The sequence below is a fragment of the Callionymus lyra genome, chromosome 3 (genome assembly GCF_982586985.1).
Source record: "Callionymus lyra chromosome 3, fCalLyr1.hap1.1, whole genome shotgun sequence".
Taxonomy (NCBI): domain Eukaryota; kingdom Metazoa; phylum Chordata; class Actinopteri; order Syngnathiformes; family Callionymidae; genus Callionymus; species Callionymus lyra.
Window position 1 is genome coordinate 15,952,247 of NC_141820.1, and position 26,167 is coordinate 15,978,413.

Here is a 26,167-nt window from a genome sequence, read left to right on the forward strand (position 1 = left end):
ATTCCGGTGATTACTGAGGACGAGAGGATAGGATCAGCTCTAGCAGCTTTTAAAGTTGATGATTGGATATATTTTGGTTACAAAACTAATGAAAACAATAACTAAAGTATCTTAATATGAGGTATTGTTGCCCCTGTAATGTGACATGCATTGTAGTGCTGCCTTCTTGCTAATATACACCCCTACCACTAAGTGATGATTCTAAGCACGGATGCTAATTGCAAAGCATTTGTTTTTTTCTTGCCATTAAGAAATTTTCGGTATTGTGTCGACCTGGATGAAGATATAGGCTCTTTTGTCTAAACAAGAAGGAGCTGTCTCGCCTGCAGTTAATACAAAGCTCTGCAGCGAGAATTCTGACCCGCTCAAGTAGAAGAACTCACATTTCTCCGATCCTTAAAACTCTTCACTGGCTTCCTGTTTCTTTCAGGATCATCTTACTTTCAGAGCTATTCATGGTCAGACTCCTCCTTCCATCAGTGATCTGATCCAGCCTTACACCCCAGCTCGGGCTCTGAGGTCTGTGGATCAGAACCTACTGATGGTTCCTGAACACGCTTCCGGACCAGAGGAGAGAAATTCTTCCAGGCTGTTGCTCCTAAGCTTTGGAACGATCTTCCTCTCTCTTTGCGCTTGATGGAGTCTACTGACTCCTTCAAGAAACATCTTAAGACGTTTTTATTCGTGCAGGCACCTGTGTTGTTCTCAGTGTTATCTTGACCTTTAAAGCATATACTTTATTGAATATTGTTTTGATTGTTTAAGCGCTTTGTGACCCTGGTCTGAAAAAGCGCTCTACAAATATAAATTAACTACTTACTTACTTATTTACTTTAATCTTAAAATGCTGAATAAGATACATATTATTATTATGTCACTGTTCACAACTTGCCCCCGTCGCTCCTTTTCATTTCCAATTTGACCCATAAATCGAATCCAAACAACTCTAAAGAGGTCAAAAGGTTTCATCATTTTCTTTTCTCATGTCCATCTCCACAAAGGTACGCAGTGAAAGTGTAGCAGTGGTTGGTACACGTTATTTGTTATAGCGGCTGGTTGTACAGCGGTTCTGATTTGAGAATATATTTGCTTGGGTAGAAAATAATTGGCTTTTATTTTCTTTGTAACATTTTTTTTTTTGTGGTACATCCGCGCTCAATGGGTCGGGGGTTGAAATTGCTTTTCATTTGGGTCACAGTAAATTGAAGGTGCCAAAGCCACGTATGCTGAAAACCATTGGTTTGGATTGGACAAGAACTGTACAAAAAAAAAAAACTAGAATTAAGTCACCCAAAAAAGAAATAAGGATCAAAAAATTGTATTAAAACAAATTAAAAATAATAATTTCCTTTTATTTGGTTCCAATAATAGGATAATATTATATAATCTGTTTGGTCAAAACAAGCATGTTTGTAAAGTCACCTTGGTATTGCATAGCCTCAAGTCACGTCACTTGCCTGTGGTGGTGGAAATTTAAACGTCACTATAGTCGCCATTCGAGGCCCAACAACACACCTGAGAAAGCAGAAACTCTTAATTCAGTTTTTTGCCGGTCATAGGTGCCTCAGCTTGTATGTAAAACATGAAGTCAATGTATTATTTTACATATATTTTGAAGGTTGATACGGACTTCTGAAAGCCCCCTGCTGAGTGGCTTGCAGGTGAACCATTGAAGTTGCAACATAAAAGATCACCTTATCAGATCAGATAAACATGAAAGGACTGTAGAGAGAAGAGGGGGGAAAAAATAGTTGCGCTACCTGCCGCTGTGTCCACAAGACATTAAATAAATTGATATTCCTTTTATTATTGTTCACGGCTTAGATTTTCACACCTCCCTGGACTTACAAGATCAAGATCTGTTCACCGTGATTCATTTTCAGAGCACATAATTGGAGACTTTTGGGGGATTTTATGAAAGGAAAACTTACCATTTTGCTCAACTGGAATCCAATTTCAATCCAAGGAGTCAAATTAACTTTAAGAAGGTTTTTCTCTACTTCAGATCGTATTAGAAGATGATATGGAAGGTCTTTTCAGAAGAAGTATTTGGACGTCTAGTTTCTGTGATGGACGCCTATTGACGGTTGCATTCATTCATAAAAATGCAGATGTAGACTGGAGCTCAGGTTCATTTTCGTCCGATAAGACTCGCTTAAAAACATCCAAATACCTCCATACTGCTCGTCTGTAACGACCCTCTTGTATTAAGGTAAGGTAAAACTTTATTGAAATTGTTTATTGAAGCCTCAACAAGTTTGGAATTGTTTCGGAAAAACTTAAACAAGTTTATATCTTAAGCTAGTTTGTAGCAGAAGCTTAAAGGCTAAAACGCTACACAGACAGGAAGTACTCTTGGTAATCATGTGCGTACTTCCAATAGACAGTAGTGTAGAAAGTAGACTGGAGAATACTTTCAAAATTTACCCGCAGTACTTCCTGTTCTTGTAGCATTTTAGCCTTTAAGCTTCTGCTAGAAAACAAATCTTAAAAAGATACTTCCTCACGTTAAGGGGTCAATACAAGATGGACCTTATAGACGAGAATTTGAATGTTTTTAAGTTTGTCTTTTTGGACGAAGATGAAGACGAAGACAACTGAGCTCCAGTCCTACATTAAAGTGAACAAACATGTTTGTATAAAACTCTTAAAAAGAAACAGATTACTCGGAAACGATTCCAACCCTCGAGTAGAAAATGAGTCTAGTTTGAATTTTTTGCGTGAACTATTAATTACAATTAATTTAAATCAAGCGTTTTCCACACGTCATGAAGTGATTGAACTGTTCATGTTCACCGGAGCTGTAAGGAGCTGCTTTGTTACACTTACTAGTGGCGAAGAAAATTGCTTCAAATTGTAGGTTAATTGAATAATTACATAATTTGTGGGGGTTGATTAAAAGCACCACGACACCTTGACATGGCATCCAATGCAACATATTAAATCCAACCGGGCACAGTTAAATCATAATCGTGGTGATATCGCCCCCTGTCTTCCCCCCCCCCCAAATACTTTTCCAAAAATACACCAGGTTGTGATAATGAGCAGAGACTACACAGTCATTTGGACAGAGTTTCTGACCCAGTGCTCCTTTCCAAAGTGGTCGGAGAAAGTTGGAAAAACTGTAACCCCTGGAGAAAAGTTTAAAAACCACAGCAGGGATATGAAATAAATCCACTAATGATGTGCTGGTCCAGCCCCGTCCATCTACTGCTTCAAAAATGTATGTTTTCAGGGGGTAAATCTGTGACATCCGGATCAAACATGCCCTTGAAAACATATAAAAGTTAAAAGTAAACACTCTTTTAAGAGTTAAAGCCACTATTTGAAGGCTAAACGTTTTAAATATTTCTTTATCTATAGAAAGAAATGTTCTATTGAGGTGTCTTATGTTGAGCATTACCCCACAACTGGTGTTGATTTATATGTTTATATTAATTTTTAAGACTACAACCGACAGCAGCTGTCAGGCCTGATCACCACGACGGAAACCATGGTTGCTAATTAAATTGGATTTTTTTTTCTTCCTGTCCTTGGGGAAACAACACATTCCCGAACAGGCTGTTTGTGTAGAATGAAGACATAAAAGCTCAGTGGTGATAAAGCCAGGTGGTCGTTGAAGAGGCCTAATAAGAAAGGAGCCATTGTTAGTGAGGAGCTTCCACATCTCTTGTTCCTTCAATAGACCCTGATAACAAACTTACTTTTTTTTTTACTTATGGTTCATTACCGGCTCCCTTACTGGCTTTGAACCCGCACTTCCCATTGACACTATTACTATCCGGTTCCATGTTAACATGTCAGTTAAGAAAACCTAATTTTTGTCAGAGTGCATTAAAACACCACAGCCGTTAAACCATAGTGACCCACCCCCTTAACAATTTTATTTTGTATTATATTATGTATTATATTATTAACAAAATATAACTTCCTCAAGTTATTTGTTAAGGACTTTTAGGGACCTTTAGATTATTTTTAATTATTTTTTCTCATCATATTTTGGCTATTTGCTCTTGTCTTTTGACTTGACAGCCCCTCACAACAACAACAACAATAATCACAATACTGTCAAAGACGCTTCAGAACTAAAGGACAGGAAGAAAATTGAATTGCCCACCCCTGCCTTAAACCATATATAGGAGAAAATTCTAGGGGGTCTAGAGTCTATGTAGGTCAATGAATGTGGCTCTGGCAGTTTAAAGAGGACACATTTGAAGAAAGAAAATGAATATGTGAACGAATAATACCAATTTAATTTATATTTATTTCACTTTTTGAATGAGTAGTTGATTGTTTATGAGTGTTAGTTAGTTCTTCTCACCTTTGAATTAAATTGGATCTATTTATGTTGTTTGTCTGTTGTTGTTTTCTTTTAATTTACCTTTATTTTTCTAAATACTAAAAAGAAAAAGTTTTTTATTTGGTTATTTGTTATTTAAGATTTAAACAAACCTATACTAAACAACTTTAGCCTAATAGAAATTTAAAAGTGTAAATTCATTTTCGTCAATATTATTATTTTTAAATAAAACCTGTTCCTGTTTCTTTTGCATAATATTTAATAGGAATAACATATGTTTCTACATAAATATTTGCATTATGTTAATTATGTGAATTTTTATTTAGTGGGGAACGGTCCTACATGGCTTTAAACACTTTAAAGGTTTGCAACCCTCGGGCACATTCATTGGTGGCTCCAGAAATGGAATAAAGAACAGGACAAGAACTTGATGACTTACCAAAGACAGATGAAGTTCGAAGCGGTCATCATCAAAATGGTCAAATGTTCCCCGATTACTCTCTGAATATTTACAATGTCTCATCTTTTGAGACAAAAACTTCAGACTATTCTTAGAGCGAACACCTCGGTCTGACTCACCAGGAACGTGGTTAAGATCTTTCTCAACTTTCACTTGCCTCATAGTTGGTCTCTGTATCGACTTTCAGCGTCTCTTTAGCAATATCCCTGCATCCTATCTATCTCATTATGTTATGCCTCTAATTACTCCACTTATCTCTGTGGTTAACGTTCTCCGTCTCACATATCCGATATCTTTGAAATGGATTTCATCCACCATTGTAGCTCTCGCTTGCTCCTCTGTGGAAATCGAACATCAAGTGCACGCAGGTCGAACTTAAGCCAATCCAATAAAAAAAGCCAATTTAATCCGCTAACATTTAATACGTTGTTTTCCTTTCAGTATTATGCATGCACCAAATTTAATCAAGGCCTTTATTATAGCAGTATTTAGCGGCATAATTAGCTTCAACCAGCCGTAGTGCTGTTATTATTGCTCATCTCATTTGTAGCTCTGTAGCTCTGCTGGTGTCCGGATCTTAGATTACTTTTTTTTTCTTTTTTTTCTTTTCCTGATTTTAATTTGCGCTTTGGATTGGAACCACTGATTGAATGAAAGTGCTGGGATTCAAAGGCCTCTTTGATATCTGCTGTTCGCCAAAGCCTACATGTAATCACTGAAGTTATATAGGATTAAAAATATAAGCTACACATGTATTTATGTGTCTTAATATTTGTGTATCATTTATTTCTAAAATTAACATTTAAGATTTTTTTTAAACTGTAAATCGTTCTACTATACTGGTTAAATCGGGTCATCATTAGATCCTCCTTACATCATGAATGCGGCATAAAAAAAGAAAGAAAAGTGTATTGTAACGTATAAAGTACTTTTTGACTTTTGACTTTACGGTGTTTGTTAAGGTAAGTAACTTAAGAAAGTACAGTAAGTAAGTAGCGGTTAAACAATCAAAAACAATATAAAGCTAAAATAAATGCTTTAAAAGGCCACAAATAAGATGTTTCTTGAAGATCGTTCCACAGCTTAGGAGCAACAGCCTGGAAGGATTTTTCTCCTCTAGTCTGGAAGCGTGTTCAGGAACCATCAGTAGATTCTGATCCACAGACTTCTGAGCCCGAGCTGGGGTGTAAGGCTGGATCAGATCACTGATGGAAGGTTTGACCATGAATAGATCTGAAAGTAAGAACCAGAATTTTAAAATTGATCCTGAAAGAAACTGGCAGCCAGTGAAGAGTTTTAAGGATCGGAGAAATGTGAGTTCTTCTACTAGAGCGGGTCAGAATTCTTGCTGCAGGGATTTGTATTAACTGCAGGTGAGACAGATCCTTCTTGTTTAGACACGAAAATAAACTGTTAAAGCTTAACGAACCTCAGAAAAATGGGCCTTTTCGAAAAGGTTGGATTAAACTAATCAAACGTTGTAGGGGAAGCGAGACTGCCATCATGGAAGGATGTGATGATGCAAATGCGCAGGTTCTGAAGTAATGTTATGAATCAAAAGTGATTTAAGGTCTGCAATTACTGTTGTACTACCGTTTTACTGAATTCAGGGATAAACTTTACTTGTATAACTAATTTCCTGCTGGGAACCTATCATCTTCATTGCTGTGGAGAAACCAATCCTATGGTGCGGAGCTAACAGAAAACTTTTTTGTGAGTGGTGTATTTGAAATATTTCTCAGGCAAAAAAAACACCCGACCCATCCACAAGGAACAAGGAAGGAGTCACTTTTGTTTCATAAGGAACCTTTTTGTTATCTTAAAAGTTCTATCTCATGCTTGTTTTACCTGCACCACCTTTAACAGAAAATAATTTCTAGAATTTTAAATCCAAATTTCTGGTCTTTGTCACTTTCACTTGATTCTGTTTTTTTTGCTGCACTTATCTTTCCAGCTGTCGATGGGGAAATGAATGAGCTGCATGTGTCTAATCTAACGATGAGGTGTAAGCTGCTGATGCTTTAAGCTTATAAAAGAAGAAGGGCAAAACAGAAAGAGAAACCTGTGAACGAATAATTGAAAGGCTCATGAAACACGAAGCAATCAGAGACTCGTGCCAGAGGCAGAGTCTCGACACACTCCCTGTGCTGCTTTGTGTTAACACGGGGAACTCAAGTGATTGAAAATAACAACTTTATTAGTCATGACCAGCTGATTGTGGCAATTGGGAGTCTTCGGTTTTAAATCATGCGTCACTTGTCGGTCGTACGTCTTTTCCGTCGTGCTCTCGAACCCGACAATGACTGCATAAGCCCTTTAGACCTGGAATTAACATGCAGATACACCGGCCAACATGCGCTCGAGAATGAATGCTGTGGTGATTACGCCGGAAATGAAGTACATATCCATCATTGTTCCTGTTATGAGGCAGCTGCGTGGAGTGAGCGATAGCACGGCGTCCTCCATAAAATCCTAATGTACGGCATATAAAGGACCGATGTTGCAATCAGCAGTGCCGAATACCAGGCGCTGTGATAACCCTGGCAACACTGGAGCGGGACTGAAGATGGATCTCGAGCGAGTTTCGTCGCTTTTAATGGCTCTTTTTTAATCCTATTTACTTTGATTCATACACCCTTGTACACTGTTGCCACCTGAACTGCAACAGTGCAGTGGTCAGTGGCCTTCGAAAGTAGGTAAAACGACTCACTGATGGTCTGATTTAAGAAATCGCTTAAATTGATTTTGTCATCAAAGTGGCTCCAGAGAGTGAGAGGGAAAACACATTTATGGTGCTGCCGAACCCCCCAGTAGCAGGTTTATTAGACAAGGCCCTTGTTGCATTTACTGCTCTGGGGTCCACCTCTGATGATGTCAGAGACACCACGGAATAAGTAGTTTGTATGTCAAAGGAAAGATGGCACATAAAAGATATACATTTTGCATGAGTGAGCCTGACACACCAGTTGAATCTTAGCAGATGTAATTATAGTTCGTGAAGATTTACTGTACTCTGTGACACATTGTAATGAGGAAGGACGGCCATAAACATTCGTCAGGATATTTTCATTTGTATTGGGTGTGAAGCTGCATCTGCTACACACCTTATATTGCAGGTACACATACATCTAAAGCAGACTCATTAAGTTTTCTTTACGTGTGATGGACAGCTTGGGTAGTTATTTCTTCTTGACCCTCCTGGCAACATGGTTTGAGATGAGCAGGAAGATGTTTTCTCACTCGATGTGGGTGATGCCATGCCATCAATCAGAGACTTTTCGAAAGTTGCAAATAAGTTGGAAAACAGATTTATTTTGGGTAGACATTCACATAGTCTAGGATTAAAATCGCTAATATAGCGATAGATCATTTAAATGAATCCTACAATGGTGTCCAAATACTGGTTGTAATGTATTGGTTTTTACTAGAGGTACTTTGAATATCTGGTACAGTGGTCCAGATAGACTCATTGCAAAGATTACCCCTCAATGAACAATATCTGTGAAATAGTGACGCAATATTTTGAGTACTCAAGTACATGTTGAGGTCCCTTAATCACTCCTTGCACTCTTTATAAACCTTTCCCAAACTGTATTCACGTTCAAAAACATTAATAATGATTTCCTTGCCATAATGAACAGTAAAGTTACAGCTCCTCTAATTGCGCTGCTTCCCCACCTACATTTACACTGGTGATTTATTCCTTTTCAATATAACTCACCAAAGTGTAATTACTTTCAAAATAGTTTAATTACACTAAAGGGTTTTACGTAGGTCAGTGAAGGTGTCATGAGCTACTGTACAATGGAATGAGTTGAAAGAATAATTATATTTGAAGCAGGGAAGACTCTAAGAGTGCTTTTATTTGACTTGAAAAAAATAATGATTTAGTTCTGGACTTTTTGTGTTCACTTAAAGAGCTTCACACTTGCTGGTTTGTTTGCCCTTTGTTCCGAATTTGTCACTTTGATAAAGTATGTTCTTACTCCAACTTGTCTCGCACAGACCGTCGTTTTCTTGCAGGTCATAGAGACACAAAGTTTACAATTCAACTGTATTTTCTCGACGTTCTCAAATATAACTGGTCAACATTTAAACACTTTTAAAAATAAATATCAACTTTGTAATTCTGGTGAAATCGCGATATGGCTAGGGAACCACTACTTCCACACATGGTCTGGTTAAAACTGAAGAAATGCGTATGTGTAAATACAACGTAGATTAAGGGAGGAACAATGTTTATCTTTGTTTTTTTTGTGTCTCATATACGTCCATTCTTGACAATAACTAACAATACTGGAGTACAATCTGGCTCCATGGAATATTTGAAGGAGTCATCACTCCCTGCTGACACCGTGACTACTGTGTTTGTTCCCTGAGCTATTTATTATTATAATTATTTTTTAAATGCTTAAAAAGGAAACTTATTATAAACATAAAGAAGGACAGTGATATTTGGCCAAAAAAAGTATATTTCTCATTTTGATTACGAGACCAGATGATGACGACTCAACACGTCCATTGAAAGGGATTCTTGCAACTGGAATCTTTCCCCAGGTATAGGAATCCAACCATTTTCAGTTAATCTTGAGTCTGACTCTTCGGTCATAAATCGATAATACAATGTCATAGAGATTGAGTTAGAAAAGAGTAGAAGTGCAACTTCCTTGTCAAGGAAAGATCAAGCTTTGCTTATTCCTCGGCACCTGTTGGTCAGTTTGAACCAGAACACAAAGTGCATCAAAGCAATTTGTCAAAAAGTTGACACCAAACTCCATGTTTTCCCAATAGATAGTTTTGTTGTGAAAAGGTTTTGAACATTTTCCTCTCTTTTTATAGAAATGTTGTTCAGGTTATGATTATTTCATCTTCACGTTTTAACCTAAAGCGATATTTAAGACCCCTTTGGAATCCTCTAACCCCTTTATAAACAATATGCAAACTAACTTTTTTCTCTCTCTCTGGAAGCGCTGGGGCTTGAAAAGAAAATATTTTCAAATTATCAACACTTTTTTTTATCATCCTGACTGAATAAACTGCCACTTTTGAACACCTGCAACGATTAAAATTTCAAGCACGGTCACTTCACAGCTACATGAAAATGTGAAGCATTTCAGTTGAGCATATCAGTGGAGGCTCGTCTCTCGGGCCCCAACCTGGTTTGAACCCAAAAATTGGCCCTTTGATCTTTGTTAAGTGGCCACATTCATAATACATGACTTTATTGGAATATAATTCAATTAATTCTGAATTAAAGCAGCATCGCCACTAGAATAAGAGAGCAGCAGAGTTAAGTGCAGGATCTTGGAAAAAAACCTTTTCAATTGTGTTTCAATGAGGATGTGTGTTGTTACACTGCCACCATCTGGCCATGGTTGTTGTTTTAATAATGAAGTTAAAAACAACTGCTAGTGATTCATCTGGAAAATATTTTGTGGGGTTTTGTTTTTCATCTTTGGGAGTGTTTGCTATGTGTTGTTCATGTAAGACCTGCAGCCAATATCTACAAAAGTTGACAGTGTGACCAGTGGACCGGTGACCCCAGATGTGGAGCGCAACCGTCCACCACACTTGTTCTGAAAATATTCACATTTTTCAAGTTTTTTCCGAGTTCCATGTCGCTGAGAAATTGCTTGATTGACTTGTAATAGAGTACATGACGATCTTTAGGGAAAAAAAGATGCAAACTTGAAGGAAAAAAAGGTAAATGTAAATGTAAATAATGAAAAACCTTTTCAATTTAATTGATACATTTTAACTTCAAATCGATTCTTCTAATCCTTAATGGTCAACTAATGTGAAACTCCAACCCTCCTGACTCACACACATGTTTCAAATGTTCTTCCTCTAAAAGATGCAGTAAGTCTCTCATCATGACAATGTTTTGAACTTATTACTTTATAAAGTTCTCCTTCTTCTGAAATCTCGGCGAACAAGAGGTTACGAGAGTGGAGTCCATTATGACAAAATAATGGCTTCAGTCCTCCTCTAGCCAGCTGTACTCATGCTCCGCTTTGTTCATACAACAAGTCCCTTGGAGACTTCTGGCATAGATGACGCGCAGTGACAAACCTTGATCCTTAACGAATCAAAGCAGAGCGTTTTTGGGGGCGGGGCTTAAGATCATTTTCTAATATAAATATTTATATGAAACAGAGTTTTGTACAAACAGACACATATTGATGATACAAAAGAGTCCAACATCTATGTAAGACACACTTAGATCAACACATTAGTTGCCCTTTGAAAAAAGCTATCAACGTGGAATAAATAAACATCAAGAAACTAAACTCGGTCATTTTATTTGGCCCACAAGAGCTTTGAATATGTAAACTATTAAAACTCCTGGTTTATTTAGTCAGCGTATATCAGGGTTAATATGTTTTTTTTTTTCAGTGAGTATCTTAATGGTTTGCAGGCATAGACTGTATACAATATGGAAATGCTAAATTCTCTTTAAGGATGTTTTATGATTGGGCGATGAAACTAATTTAGTTGCTGCTCCAGCCGCTAATACGCCCTCGTTTTTTTAACCAAGTCAACCAAGTCCCTCATTATGCAAATTGAAATACATGCAAGTATAATCAAAACTTAAATGTAAGAAACAAACCTCATATCGAAATGAATGCAAAACAACCAAGCAAGTAAAAGTCAATCTTCTGTCCTCTAACTGTATGTGACTTCGGGTCTTTTGGGCCAGCCTCCGGTGGACACTCTATGAACTGCAGCTTTTTGCACTTCCACGTTGGCCTAAACTTTTCAAACCTGAAGATGCCCCCTTTCATTTCAGGCCTTACAATTTAACAAAAAAATGTTGGATTATTATTACGTTCAGGTTATTTTACATGTAATAATCCATGCTATGTGTTACTGGAACATTCTCCACCGCATCAACATACATTTTTGCCTTTTTTTGTACTACTTCTATTGTTTTATTTAACATTTAGAAAAAAATAGCTGTCCGAATTGTGGTTGCTTCAGACAGCCATCAAAAAGAAAACATATCCTAAAATAGTTGTGACCACATGATGTATACATTTTTTAAAACTTCTGTTTGGTGTGAGGACAGAGAATTAAGATTCAATTGGATATATACGTATATAGAGGTTCTCATTTGTGGATGTTTTTAAAATATAAAATACAAAGGATTATGAGGAGGAAAATGAAAATATTCAAGAGGTTTTTCTGCATAAACCTGCGGTAGAGTTTATCCCAGCTTTCCCCAACACCCAGACAATATATTTTGAATAAACATTTCATAAAATATGAGATTCATAACAGCTTTTGACATCAGCCTAAAAAAAAAAATCAAGTTACTCATCCATCTCTGCTACACGTGGTCCTTGCTAGAAAATTTAGGACGTTATTTCCAACCTCTACTTTCATACCTTACCGTTGTTTTCTAATCTCCAGAGAAGCCACAACGGCGTCTTTTTTAATTTGACACAAGGGAACAAGAGTGGAATGATAAACATATTTTATTTTTGTAGCTGCGTCACGTCAACACGGCTGCATCCACACGTTCCATTATTTCTGATGTGGCAACAGCGTTGAGATCGTACGTTTATTACACAGAAGCTGCGACAAGGAAAGACGAGTGTGATGCCGAGGGAGAGCGGGGGTGAAGGAGGCGTCGGATATATCCTTCGCACGGCTGCTTAATTCCTCTGTGTACACGTCGCACTCGGCCCCACTCCACCGTCTCTGTCTGGGATGCATCACTTTTTCATTCGTGCCAGTATTCAAACAAGTCCGTTTCAATCCGGGTTTTGTTCCAACAAAGTCTTCGGTCAATCCGGTTGGAAGTAACAGGCTTTGGAAGAAGAAATCACAGACGAAAAAGAAACAATATTTTCAAAGTCAACAAACAGCTTTGGATGAAGTCAATGCTGGCATTTAAAATGGTCTCTATAAATACTGAAGCATGCACAAAATATAAGAAAATGTTGGTATAGATTTGTTATGATAAATAATCTCTTTCCTATTCTTAACTGGTTACACTGCTTAGTTGTTGTTTATGATGCCCTTATTTTTCTATTTATTTTAAAAATATATTTTTTTTTTTTTGTTTTAACAGAAAGTTAGACCGGAATGTTAATATTTAAATATTTTTTAGTTCAAAGTCTCTTTTCTTAATTGTTGACGTAACACAAATAACAACATCCTAAAGAAATGTTTTTCCTGCGATGTCATGTCTTTTCATGACACTTTTTTATTTGAACCACCTTGTTTCTGTTTCTGGAGTTTTGATCGCTGCACCTTGTTGCTGTGCCTCAGCAGCTGTGGTTTCTCAGCTAATCAATGCAATTGATGCGGACCTTAAAGCCACCTGTTCCTCAGCAACAGGCACCCAATTGTAACCGTCGTTTTAAGTTACGCTGTGCATGTCTATTGTTCTACTGTGAATATGCTTTTTAGTCATCCTTTTTTAACTTATGCCTGAGATGGATCTCTACCCAGTTTGTGGTCTGATATAGGTGTGATGCTACTTCATGTGATGCTACTTCATTGAAATAGATTTCCTTTTTTGTCCATTTCTGCATTGTGAATAAACCTGTGTGTAATGGGTCGTTGAGGAGTCATGAGTCACATTGTATTGATACCTTGTCGATACTGTGGACCTTAAGAATCCCCAAGATTAAAATGGTCCCACGTTAAGTGGAAGGCAGCTCTATAATTCGCGTTTAGAAACAAAAATGATCCGCGATCCTTTTAGCAGACGCATCCCGTAGACAGATGCACTTCCTTATAAACACAGTTTGGCGCATCAACGTCAGTACGAAAACAGTCCCGATATCGGTCACGTGACTTTGTTAAAGCAATAGGCGCACCGACATGGGTGTTGCCGGACCCATCGCTACCTTTGTGTATTTTACATTTTTGGGTCCAGCTCTTGTCTAGTTATTCATTGTCCCAGGTTTGAGATCTTCCACCGTTATCTCCCGGATCTCTAACTTAAGAGGTGGTCAACAGGTAAGTTGGCGAATCGGTGACATTTCCGCCTAAATCAATACAAATCGATATACAGCCAGAAGAATTGTTGATGGTGACAGTCATGTGATCAGCCATATGATTTGCAACAAATAAATGACCATAAAGTTAAAGAAGGCAAGTGAAAATGACACTAAAGCGCATTAAAGACTTGAACTTTGGTGGTTAATTTCAGTTGTTTTTAAGATTCAAATCAACAGACTTAGCAATATTTTAGGCCAGTTGGCTTCGTGTACCTTTGGCGACAACACTTTGTTCTTTTTTTACATTGTACGCAATCTTGGTAAATCGGTTGCAACACAGGGTTCCACCCTCTGCAGAAAATTCTCCCTCAAATGTGTCCAAACTTAAGCCCTTATTTTTTTTTCTTCGTTCTTATTTTCATATTTTACTAATGTGAAAGATTTCCAGTAAATTCTAACAATTAGCTTGGAAACTAAAACTACCTTCAAGTGAACGAGAGATTAACACAAATTACATCAGCTCCCGTTGTTCCGTGTTCACTTGTGATGTTATTCATTGGCCGCCGCAAACGAGGAAAAAAAAACACACACTCCCTAAATGCACCGCACACGATGACAGCGTCCCTGTTTGTTAGCAATTCAAAGAATCGCTCGGCACATGAACAAGTCAGCCAGTAGCCGAGTGTCCGGCCAAGAGGACTGGCAATCCTAATTCCTGATCATTTCCAGATGTAAGAGTCTGACACACACACGCATGCACACACACACCCACTTACTAGAGGAATTAAAGGGAAGAATGTAGGAGGTGACTGATATTTTGAGTGAACCCATGTTAAATAAGAAATATTCCCACTTCTGTGATGCTGACTGCGGAGAGACGAGTGAGATTTATCTGTGAGTCCAAACATGATGTGGAGATTACTCACCTTCCTCTACCTTTCCGCTCACCTGGCCAGGTCTCAGCACTACAACAGAGGTAAGTTAGACTCTTTGAAAAGATAAATATGAACCATTTCAGCACATTTTTTGTCAACTTGCTTGAATATAAAAGTCGTTTTATAACCTTAATAAAAAAAAAAAACATCCACACATTTCCAGTAAAAAATTCGAATTTTTGGCTGATTTCATGGAAGAAATTCTTTCTTAAATTCCTCCGAGTTGAGTTACTCTCGCCATCTTCTCCTCGGATAAATATTACATAAACCACAGCTATATTCATTTAATTTAACAGCAGTTCGATAAATAAAACCCCCATTTTTTTTTTTTTATAGCTTTTCAGGGTCTATTTTACAGAGGATGGAAAGCAATTTTAAAGAGCAATAAAACAAGATTACAGTTGCTGTGTTTTATTTGGCCCCAAAATAATATTTGGAGCTCGCTGGTGTTTTTCGGGGACAGACGGGCAGTGACATAAGAATTGGAAAAAGCCATTTCGCCGACGATCTAATAGGTGAGAAAGAAAACTTTGGGGATTGGTCAATAAGTCAGTAAAACACAGCTTTGCGAGAAAGAACATTCAACAAACCTGTTGTTTTTACAGTGTAGCACTTGTGAGATGTTCCTGGGAAATAGAAAATCAAATTAAATGTAGTAACCTCCACCAAAGAGATACAGTTTATTGAACTGTCAGTAAAAACAAAAGTATATTTATATATACTGCTGTTAATGTTTTCAGGATATGTTGATAAAGTATAGATGGTTACATTTTGAGAGCTGGATTACCATCTGAATTCTTTGGCTCTATTTAACCCTTGTGTTACCTCCGGGTCACCGTGACCCAGAGACAGCACAAGCATTAACTACTCGCTGTCCCATTTAGCTTCTTGCTATCCATTATTTTTTAACGCTTAGGAAAGATCTCTGGGTGAATGTCAGATACTTTTGACCTACTGTGGGTGGGAAGGTAGTAGGCATGAGGTATCATGATACAGTGTTTTCATTTTGAAAAACCACTAGATGGTACTTTCTGATCTATAATGTTTGGCTCTCTACGAATTGAATGAAACCGGGCATCATTTTCAAACTAAGAGTCCCATCTAGTGATGAAGATGTATCATGATACCTCATCAGCTGTTTCATGAAGCCTCGTCAAATAAATAGTACTAGTTACTGTGTGTATGTTTATATTCATGACTATTTAGATGTCTTGTGTTGTATAGTCTAGTTTCTTCAGAGTAGTCACCTTTTGTCCAATTACAGCTTTGCAGAATTTTAACTTTTAAAGAGGTTTTCAATTCACAGGTGTGTCTTGTCTGGGTTGCTTTTTGGGATTTCTTGACTTTTTAACCATTGTGTTTTGTCAGGGTCACTTTGTCAGGGTCAAAGTACTCCGGAGGCCCGGAATCAAATGTGTTTGAGGTATACCTTGTGTTGTCACAGGGTCAAGGTGAACGTCTTCCACCACTGCATATGTATTTATGGAAGCCAGGGCAGTCGTTTCTCCTCGACCTAGAGACGACACGAGGGAAAATGGAGTTGGAGCCATTAGTTGTGTTATTCAATAGTCAGGTTTAAACACAGCCTTATTAGACAATTGGTATAATTCCAAGAACCAATCGGCTAAATTAAGAGAAACAAGGGACCATTATTACTTTTTAGAAACAAACGCCAGCCAGACAAGAAAAAATTGCAACAGTTTGTCCAAACTTTTGGCCTGTACTGTATTTTTTTTTATTTTCTCATTATTTTCAAATATTTCAGCTGCTATTTGAACCATGATCTTCACAACATTACTTTGTCTGGACTACCCGTCCGGAGGGTCTGTGAGTTTCATGTGAAAACTAAAACTGTGTTGGTCTCGGTGTTGTCTTGACCTTTTAAGCGTCTATTTTATTGGGTATTATTTTGATTGTTTAAGTGCTTTGTGACCCTGGTCTAGAAAAGCGCTTAACAAATATAACTTACTTACTTACTTACAGAAGTGGGTCAGAAATGGTACTGAGAGAGTTTTTTAAACACGTAAGAGTCTATCGTCTTTTGTTCTCATGTGAAAATAAAAACGATAAAACAAATGATTAGTTTTTAAAGCTACATAAAGGGACTTCTATTCTCTCCATTTGAGCCGATCTCTGGACATAGACCTTCAAAGTCGAACTAGCACAGGTGATGAAGAGGGACTTACAGATCCAAGTCGATTCAGATCAATAACAAAGGGATGTAACTCCCCCATGTGTTCCCCTTCACTCCTTTATTTTACCATCCATTTTATTTCCATCATGCTCCCCCCGCAGCCAGGAGAACCATTTAGCCCGGCTAATTAATGGATCTTCGCCGCTCCCTCATCTCCTTGGAAGCAGTTAGCGGGAGATTACCAGTTCCCTGCCTGTGCATAATGACATTCGGGGACGCCCGCCCATCTAAACACTGATTGTTTTGAACGCCGGAGGAGGCAGAAGAGACTTGAAGGATGAATAGTTTCGGATGAAGTTACGACGCTGCAAGGAAGGACATCGTGGATGTTTCATTAGAATAAATGGGGGGGCAGGAAAAGCAAACATCCTCAAGGTTTGTTGGAAAATTGCACTTGATTAGCTGCTAATTGTCTTTTGAAAATATGAATTTGAAAATGGTCGTAGTTGGTTGAAGAAGCAGGGCTGAAAATGGTCGTTTTCGTGTGTTTGAAATCATGTTTTTTCTTCAATTTATTAAGGTTATTTGTTAAAACTAAAATGGAAAATGGAACTACTTGATTCACGCTGCGCCCATAAATGACTCAGAAACTGAGGTACAAAGCTGTGAAATTGCTGTGTACTTTTAAGAATGTCTACTAATTTTTTTTGGGACGATTTTCAATAGGACGGATGTGTCCTGGTGGTGTTTTCTACCACTTCAAATAAAGCATGGGGTAATGCATTTTCGAACTGCACGGTCTAAAAAGAACAAGGGTGAATTCTGAATTCACTCATTTTCTACTCACCCTCTTGGCAACTAAGGGTTGGGATTATTTTCAGAAAATTCTGTTCCCTTAAAGAGTTATAGTCAAAAATATATGTCCATTTCAATGTAGCGACTGGAGCTCACTCGTCATAGTCTTCATCTTCGTCCAAAAAGACAAACTTAAAAACATCCAAATACCTCCATAGTGCTCGCCTGTAACGTCCCCCTTGTATTTAAGGGAATTGTTTTGAAAAAAAAAGAGATAAAATCGATATTTTAAGCTTTTTTTTTAGTGAAGATATCAGGCTATCAATGTATACCTTGTGCACCGACACTTCCGCTACAAACAATTTTCAATTATAGACTTATCTAAGTTTTTTTCTGAACAATTCCTCTGGTCGAGCTTCAATACAAGCGAGCAATATGAAGTATTTGGATGTTTTTAAGTTTGTCTTTATGGATGAAGATAAAGACGGTGACAACTGAGCTCCAGTCGCTACATTAACGCAAACATTTTTGCCAATAACTTTAAAAAACGAACAGATTACTCTGATAACGCTTAGTGGACATGAGGGTGAGTAGAACATGAGTGAATTTTTGGGGTAAACTATCCCTTTAAGACCAGTTCAAGGCCAAGGACCAACATCAACTAATACGAAAGTCTAAAAAGTTCATCACATCCAGCCTAAAATAGACTTTAACACAATTAAAAACCTGTCTACTGTAAACACTTATGGTCATTAAACATTAATTCCACACATTTTGAGGGTTTTTTTTTTGGTTGTTTAAGCGCTTCGTGACCCTGGTCTAGAAATGCACTCTATTAATATAAATTACTTACTTACTTACATTGCGTAACATTGGAACTTTTTTTTAATTACCTTTCCCTTTTGATTTAACTCCTGTCTATCAGTTTTCCTCAGTAAGGATAATAAGAAGTAGGTGGACTGGACTGACATACGAGCATGTACTCCTGACAACGCCTCAACCAAATGGGTTTCATCGGCCAATTAAAGCTCGGCTGCTCCAACTTCGCCTCTTTACCGGAGTCGGTAATGTCAGAGATATTACATCCATATTACATAAATCTACAGTCAGGATACGTCGTGTCTTGTTAACGAGAAATTGCGCCAGATGGGGGATGGTAGATGAGGTCCACCAGCCAACGACCAGCTGAATCTGAATAAGGATATTGAAGCATTAGAATGTCATGGTGGGATTAGGTTAATATCATTGGAGGGACTTACAAGTTATTCTCTTTCCAAATATCCCAATATAGATCTTTATTTTTTTATATTTCTCGAGTTCAAAATCAAGAAGAAAGCTCTACTATGGTTTTTTAACTGGAAACTACTTTGAGTCATTCACGATACAGCGGGAAAAACACACACAAGCAGTTGTAAACCAAGTTTATTTTTGGACATGACGATATTTCCGAGGGTTTTCCCGAGCTATTTATTCCCATTAGAATGACTAGCGTGATTGTTTCTGTTTGCGGCTCTACTCCTGAGGTGAGAACATTATTCCACACGTACGCTCCCGGCATGCCAGGGAACTATTGATGCTTAACTTAGAAGGTGCTCAGCTTGACGTTTCTTAAGTGTGATGCACACATCATTTACTTTAGAAGTCAATCATGGTTAGATTTGTCACTTATTGTTAAACAAACTTACATTTTATTGTATCCATCTGTAAATGTTCTGAATAATGTTGACAACTTTTTCAAATGTGACAAAGTAATCATTATATTCAGAAATGCCTTATTACTGTTTCAAATAACTTAGGTCACGGTTTTCCTCATAGACAGTAGCAAAATAAATGTATTCAGTTGGTTAAGTGGGTTATTGGTAAATTAACCCTTAGCTTTTTTTAGCGTGATTTGGTTTTTAAGAAAGGTTATTGTAATAAAAGCAAATGACAGTTTTTTGGTGAACTTTGTATTCATATTTGAGTCAAGGGGAGGTTTTCCACGGCGTTGACTTCAACACATTTGATTTTAAAGTTTTCATTGTACCTGTAATCTTAAACAGGTCTCAGAAAACACAATTATTTAGAAAGAAAAAAATAAGATTTTTTTGAGTTTTGGGAAGTTGTTGCAATAACAGAAATGAAACACATAAAACATATGAATTAAATTGAAACTAAAAGTCTTTATTTGATTCATTTTTTGGCCGATATTGATTGAAAATCATAATGTTTGTGAGCACCACCTTAAGTTTTTAAACAAACCAAACAAATCCAAACACCAAAAACAACAACAAAACACACAACCAAGGATGATAAAAACCCTTTACAAAACACAATTAAAGAATACACAAAACAAGAGTAAACACCTGAATACATCAGTAGGATTGTGGGACTCAGTAATTGAATGCAACCCTTGTGTTTTAGTTAAACCTGGTCAATATTCTGAGCAACAAGTGAGCACCAAGATGACTTAAAAAAAAAAAAAAAACCTTTACCGTTATTATACATTGTCCAACAGTTTTTCAACATTAGCAAGTTTAAGCTTTGTGTTTGTTGTTGTGAAAATGTATGTTTTTAATTTTATTATTTTTTACTTAAGGTGGAGCCTGGAAAAGTTGGCTCTGCTATGCATCATTGGAAACCAAAAACGAAATCAAAAGCTCATTGTACGTGCACATGGAAAAAAAAGCATGCAGCAGCTCTTAAGCCGTGTTGAAGTGAGGGAGTTTTCCCAGCATGACTGAAGTCTTCTGCACTGGCGTCAACACTTGCAGGGCTTCAGGGTGTTGGCAGGTGTCTGGGTCACATGAGCGAGGGTGGTGATGTTGGGGATAAAATGTCTTCATTAATGGGCTTTAAAAGTCTGGAAGAGATGAGGAGAAAAAAAAAATGGATTGTCCAAGTGACTCAACAATTTTACCCTCTGGCCAAATGGTCACAACAACAAAAAAAAACCTGTGTTCCCACCTCAAATGTGTGCGACCTGTGGTGAGAACTTTTAATGGTCAGTGAGGTATTGGGGTGGGGGGGGGAAAGGTGAATCATCCGAAGGACGTCATACATCACTATCCCCATTTTTTTGGGGGGGGGGGAGTCGCCTCCCAGTGTAAATCAATTGGACTTTGCCTCTCAGTCTCTTGAAGCAGAGCTACCAAATTAGTTAGTGTTGACATTTTGTTAATGGAATGAAAGTGACGAATGAGTGGGCTCACAGCGTCGCCTTGTTCAACCTTTTTGTTCAGCGAGCTCCGCAAAGTTTTGGGGTTGAAACTTCAAGCAAAAAAAACAAACAAAGAAAGTGACAGAGAATGTTTGTCAAGCAAACACTGTCACAGAGCAGATGAAATGGTTTTTTTTGGTGTGGGTTTCGAAATCGCCCCAAGAAAGGAGATGGTCCGCGGATCCAATGAGAAAATGAATGAATGGAAATAACGGTAATGGTAGGATTATATTCTAGTCCACTGAAATCATTTACTGGTTAAATTCTAGAATAAACTCATGGCCTGTGTGCTGAATTCCGGCCCATCAAGTCATTCCATGCGGTCCTCAAGAGACCCAAGTACATAAATGTGTAACAAATTTAATAGTAAACTGTAATGTACGGTTTGTGCATGTCATGACCTGGTGTTCAAGCTTTGATTTTGGCCAAAATTTCCTGTGAAAACCTTGAAAAAAAAAATCCTCAGGTGTAAGAGATGCTATGAGTCTTGATTCCTGTTTCCAAAATTGCCAGATGAAGCATGTTCAAAACACACAAAAGAAGTTACACACTTCGACAAACTTTTGCTTAAAAACTGTCATGTTGTTTAGAGGTCGGTAGGTGGCGCCATCCATTTAAAAATGTTGTGATGTTTCATTAGAAAAGTTGTCAAAAACAGAGAAAAATAGTGCAGAGACCGCCATCTAGTGGACTCTGAAAATAATGACACTGCTTCACGAAGCTTCATCAGACCATCACTAGTTGAGCAACTCGTATTAAAGAATCCCATCAGAGACTGCCATCTAGTGGACTCTGAAAATAATCACACTGCTTCATGAAGTTTCATCAGACCATCACTAGTTATAAAAACAAGAACCCTGCTCATGCGTGTAGACCCACACAGGCAGTAGAATCCAGAGGTTTGTCTATGAAACAACACTGTAACGTTTCTGCCACTGGCTCGTCAGACGTGTCACCACGTGGCTCCAGTTTGCGACTCCGCTGACAAACTATTTTTCATAATCCAGCCGAGGCAGTGTTGTTGGAGCCGTATCTGAGCGCCTCCGGCTCGCCGCGTCTCACGTCTGAACATCTGCTTCTTTATGAGAGCAGATAGTTCAGCAGCCTGTGACTATCTTCTACTAGTGAATATTTGCATGAACCAATTACTGTTCAACACAGACGAGCCCGAGTGGATGGTGTTTATGAACGAACGAATCTGGTGTGGCGGCGTTCAAATGTCAATATTCAATCACGTGCGCCCGGTGTGTTTCAGCTCTGTATCCATCGGCCTACAGGATAAAACGAGGGACGCCTTCGCTGGTCGACCCTTCATTCCAGCGCTCGGTGGAGGACGTCAACCTTCTCTTCGAGGTCAGTGTCTCGCGCTGGAAGTGGATTTCACAAGGAATGTTCTGAGAGCGATTCCAAAATCTTGGTGTTCGGTGGAAAAAATGTGAGAAATGTTTTTACCAGACGCTGATAAAATGAACTCATGGTATCTTTGGACGGAGTTGCAAAGGTCAAGCTGAGTCGTCAGATGTTTACTTTAGAAATTCCCTAGAATCTTGGCTACTTGTGGCCCTTTATTTATGCAGGCCATATTAAGTCAGACTCACTGATCTGGAAATATTATTTATTGTATTTTTCAGCGTTAAATTAGCCTTTTTAAACTCCAGGGTTATTGTCATAGGACTTATTCTTTTTATAGACGTTTTTATTGCTATGTTAATTTCATTTTATATATTCAATATCTAATGGCCGTAGTTACCTCTTCTACCTAAACCTAAAAATCAAACACTTTAGAATGGGGAACACATTATTTTTAAGATACTTATTTATTTGTGTATTAACAGCAAATTAAACACATTATAAAGTACTAACTCACACCTTTTTCATTGTGACTATATATTCTACCCTTGATAGTATTTTAGTGAAAACTAAGTATTTCTCTTTTAAAGAGAAAAGGCAAAAATATACTAATTATTGGCATTACAATTACTCAAAAAATAATGAATTGTGAATATAAATAAGTAGCTTATTTATAGTTAACACCTGCACGTGCTCCCCATTCTAAAGTGTTACCAAAAAACATATAATATCATGTTTAATTTATCGAATACGTAATTTACTACTTCAATAATTACAAGCAATCTTCATATATTGTTATTAATGTTTGAAACAGACTTGAGGAAAAACTATTAACAACACATAATTGTTATTATTTCCATGGAGCACAAAGTGAAAATTTAATTTTACAGAGTAGCACAATGGAAATTCTATGTTATCATTAAATAATATATATTTTAAAACGTTATTTAGTTCACTCCCTCAAACTTCCTCCTCTAATTCCCTTCTTTTCAAAGACCAGTTTTGAATAATTAAAACAAAATAAAATTGGGATTTTATCATGATAATTATAATGAATAAATCAAAACATTAAAAGAGAATAAATATTAAAATAATGGTTAATATGACAAGACACCCGGTCAAGAATCTCACCCAGGTATCCGTATAACCTCGAACCGGACATTTTCAGTCAAGCACTTAAGGGTTCGGGTAGATTATACTTTCATGTTTTTCTTGCCAAAAAACATCTCAGCAAAATGTCTGTTTCAAAATAAAAAATTGTAATATTGGCTTCATGAAACACTGTCCGCACATCTGGCCACATCTGCTGGAAACATCTGGACATTTGGGTTTATTTTGGGCCAATTTATTTCTGAATTTTAATAGAGTCCATTATTTTTGGAACATTTGTATAAAACCAGTTTTTATATATTTTCTGAATCAATTTGATTCTTTTAATGAGTCTGATAACCGAATAATGTTATGAATACATTAATTGAATAAATAATCAACATTTCAATTCATTTGATATGTTCCTTTTTTCTTTTTTTTTTTACTTCCCAGTCAATCATCATCGTCGAAATGACAGGGATTTTTCTTCAATTGTTGTGGCGATAAAGATACAATAAATAAACTCAGAAAAAGTGTCAAAATAAGAAGCGAAAATGTAAATTCTTACATAAAAACACTGATAAGATCGAAACTGAATAAATCAAGAGGCTTCAAGGGAGAGTCTGAAGAAAGTGGGTTTATTAATGGTATTTTCTGCTTCATATTCCTGCCAGTAGCACTAACAATAATGTTTTATTATACATTTGTTTATCAATCTGAATAATCCTCTGAGCGTTTTTCTGCTCATCACTCGCAGATACTCTTGGCTGGATCGCAAATCCAAAAAGAAGATCGCGGCGGCATCCTCATCCCAGACGAGGAGCTGGCCTCCCTGAGGAAGGTGGAGAAGCTGGAGGTCATCTGCGACGACGTGTTGCCCAAGAGCCTCCCGGAGATCCGGCGCCTCACCGGCAGGCTGCAGGAGCGCCGTCGGCCCCTGAGCCAGCAGGACTTTGAAAGGACAGTGCTGACTCTGGTGTTCATCACACAGACCCTGGAGAGACTCACCCACCCGGGCCAGAGAGCGCTGTGGGGCGACTCATTAATCCAGCTCTTTAGAACCCTCCAGAAGGACCTCACATCCTCCTGAATAAAAGTTTGACAGATTTAAATTATCATTTTTGTGTATTTCGTCGGCAGGAACCGTCACGTTAAAGACGTAAAAGATTTATATTTGAAGAGTAAGAACCGACCGGAGCGCTCTCCCATCTCATTCTCTTCCACTGACATTTCACAAAGTCTGGAAATAAAAGCCGACATCATCCTTTGGCTACGAACAACAAGCCTTAAATTAACCTTTTCGGTCATTAAAGAAAAAATAGCTTCTTTTATAAGGCATGAACAAAAAAAAAGAAGCCAATGATCTTCGGCTTGACAGATTATGAATCGTTGTCTTGACAAAGAACTTTAACGGCCGCGGGCGAAAAAACATGATAATAAAGTCCACGCTGGGAAGTCATTTATTGTGCAATAGCACTAATTTTCAAAAGAACAGAACAAGACGCTTTAATTATAGTTGTTGTTATAGTGATGTGTGAATAATGAAGATTCCCAGAGCTGAATTCTTTCATTCATCTGAATACTTTTGTACTTCCTGTATCAGTCAGAATTAACAAGTCAATGGAGACCATTTTTTTTCAGTCTCAAATTAAGTAATAACGCTATTTGATTGTCGTGGAATATAAACACAACCCCTGAACAGGGACATGTCTTTGTTTCTTAAAAGAAAAAAAACACACTATAAATGAATGCCCATGTGAGCGTCAGGTAAACTTTTTCATGTTTTTTTTCTTCTAATGATGTCTTTCTGTAATTAGAGTATCACGTGCTCCAGAGACGCACCGGCAGGCTGACGATACGATCACAGATAACAGTGGTTTGTTCCCCCGGAGACTGCCTAAAAGAAACCGGAAGGTTATTCCTACTGTAATACATGCCACACGTATACAGAGATACAGGATACTTGGAAGGTGGTACTTCATGAATCCCTTTGGGGACGGTTCTAGAGGGAATACGTGGTAGAATACAACAGATCATTAACGTGAGAGAGCAAAGTGAAAAATAATAAATGAGAATTCTTGGGTAAACATGTGATGAGCATCCATCTTGGATTATTTGAATGAAACTAAACTACTACTCGCTTTCATGTCGACTAAAGGTTGGGATTATTTTCAGACTAATTTATGTGTTGTTGGAGACACAGCATGTTAGCATTTTAGCTTCTGCTAAAAACAATATTAAGATTTTAAAAGATTTAACTTTTTTCTGAACAATTTCTCATGTCTAGGCTTCAATACAAGATGAACGTTACAGACGATTAGTATGGAGGTATTTGGATGGTTTTAAGTGTGTATTTTTGGACGTAGACGAAGACCTTACATTAGCAAGGACATACAATTTTGCCTATAACTCTAAAATGAACAAATTACCCAAAATCCTAACCCTTAATTGACAGGAAGGTGAGTAGAAATTTGAAATCTGAATTTTGGGTGAAGTATCACTTTAACTCCAAAAAAAAATAAATATATATATAGATACTTCTTACAGAACTTAAAAAAACAACAAAAGTACGAAAATACCAGCGATGTCTCAACGCACTGGGAATACAAATACTTATTCAGAGCTGTTTCATTTTGTGTGTATTTTAATCAATTTAAATGATTCAAAAATACTGTTAAATGTTTTTTTTTTTTTTTTTTATTAATAATGTTTTTATCAATGAAATGGTGTATTTCCAATGTCATCCAATTCTCTTTTTCCCCTTTGACAATTTTAGGTGTTTAAATTTGTTTATAAACCAATATAACAGTTCTTGTTATGTCAGATTTATCTTCCTGGTAAGTTGAAAAAAAAAGAAGTCTCTTTGTACTTTATATGAAAATACTTCTACCCACTGTTGCATGACACTCACACTCTCCAGGCAGGTCACCCAGACAAGGTTATAGCGGTAA

At 37.4% G+C, this 26,167-nt stretch overlaps 1 protein-coding gene across 1 annotated transcript; it reads left to right on the plus strand.

The window, feature by feature from the left end:
* Positions 1 to 14,574: 14,574 nt before the first annotated feature.
* On the plus strand, positions 14,575 to 24,912 carry fam180a (family with sequence similarity 180 member A). Its single transcript, XM_087786590.1, has 3 exons — positions 14,575 to 14,690; positions 22,033 to 22,130; positions 23,974 to 24,912. Exons 1-3 carry the CDS (start codon positions 14,621 to 14,623, stop codon positions 24,304 to 24,306), a joined length of 501 nt encoding a protein of 166 aa, XP_087642716.1. The 5' UTR covers positions 14,575 to 14,620; the 3' UTR covers positions 24,307 to 24,912.
* The last annotated feature ends 1,255 nt before the right edge of the window (positions 24,913 to 26,167 follow it).

Coding starts and splice junctions, on each gene's coding strand:
- fam180a (XM_087786590.1), top strand. CDS start 14,621: ATGATGTGGAGATTACTCACCTTCCTCTACCTTTCCGCTCACCTGGCC. Junction 14,691..22,032: donor GTCTCAGCACTACAACAGAG/GTAAGTTAGACT, acceptor GGTGTGTTTCAG/CTCTGTATCCATCGGCCTAC. Junction 22,131..23,973: donor ACGTCAACCTTCTCTTCGAG/GTCAGTGTCTCG, acceptor CATCACTCGCAG/ATACTCTTGGCTGGATCGCA.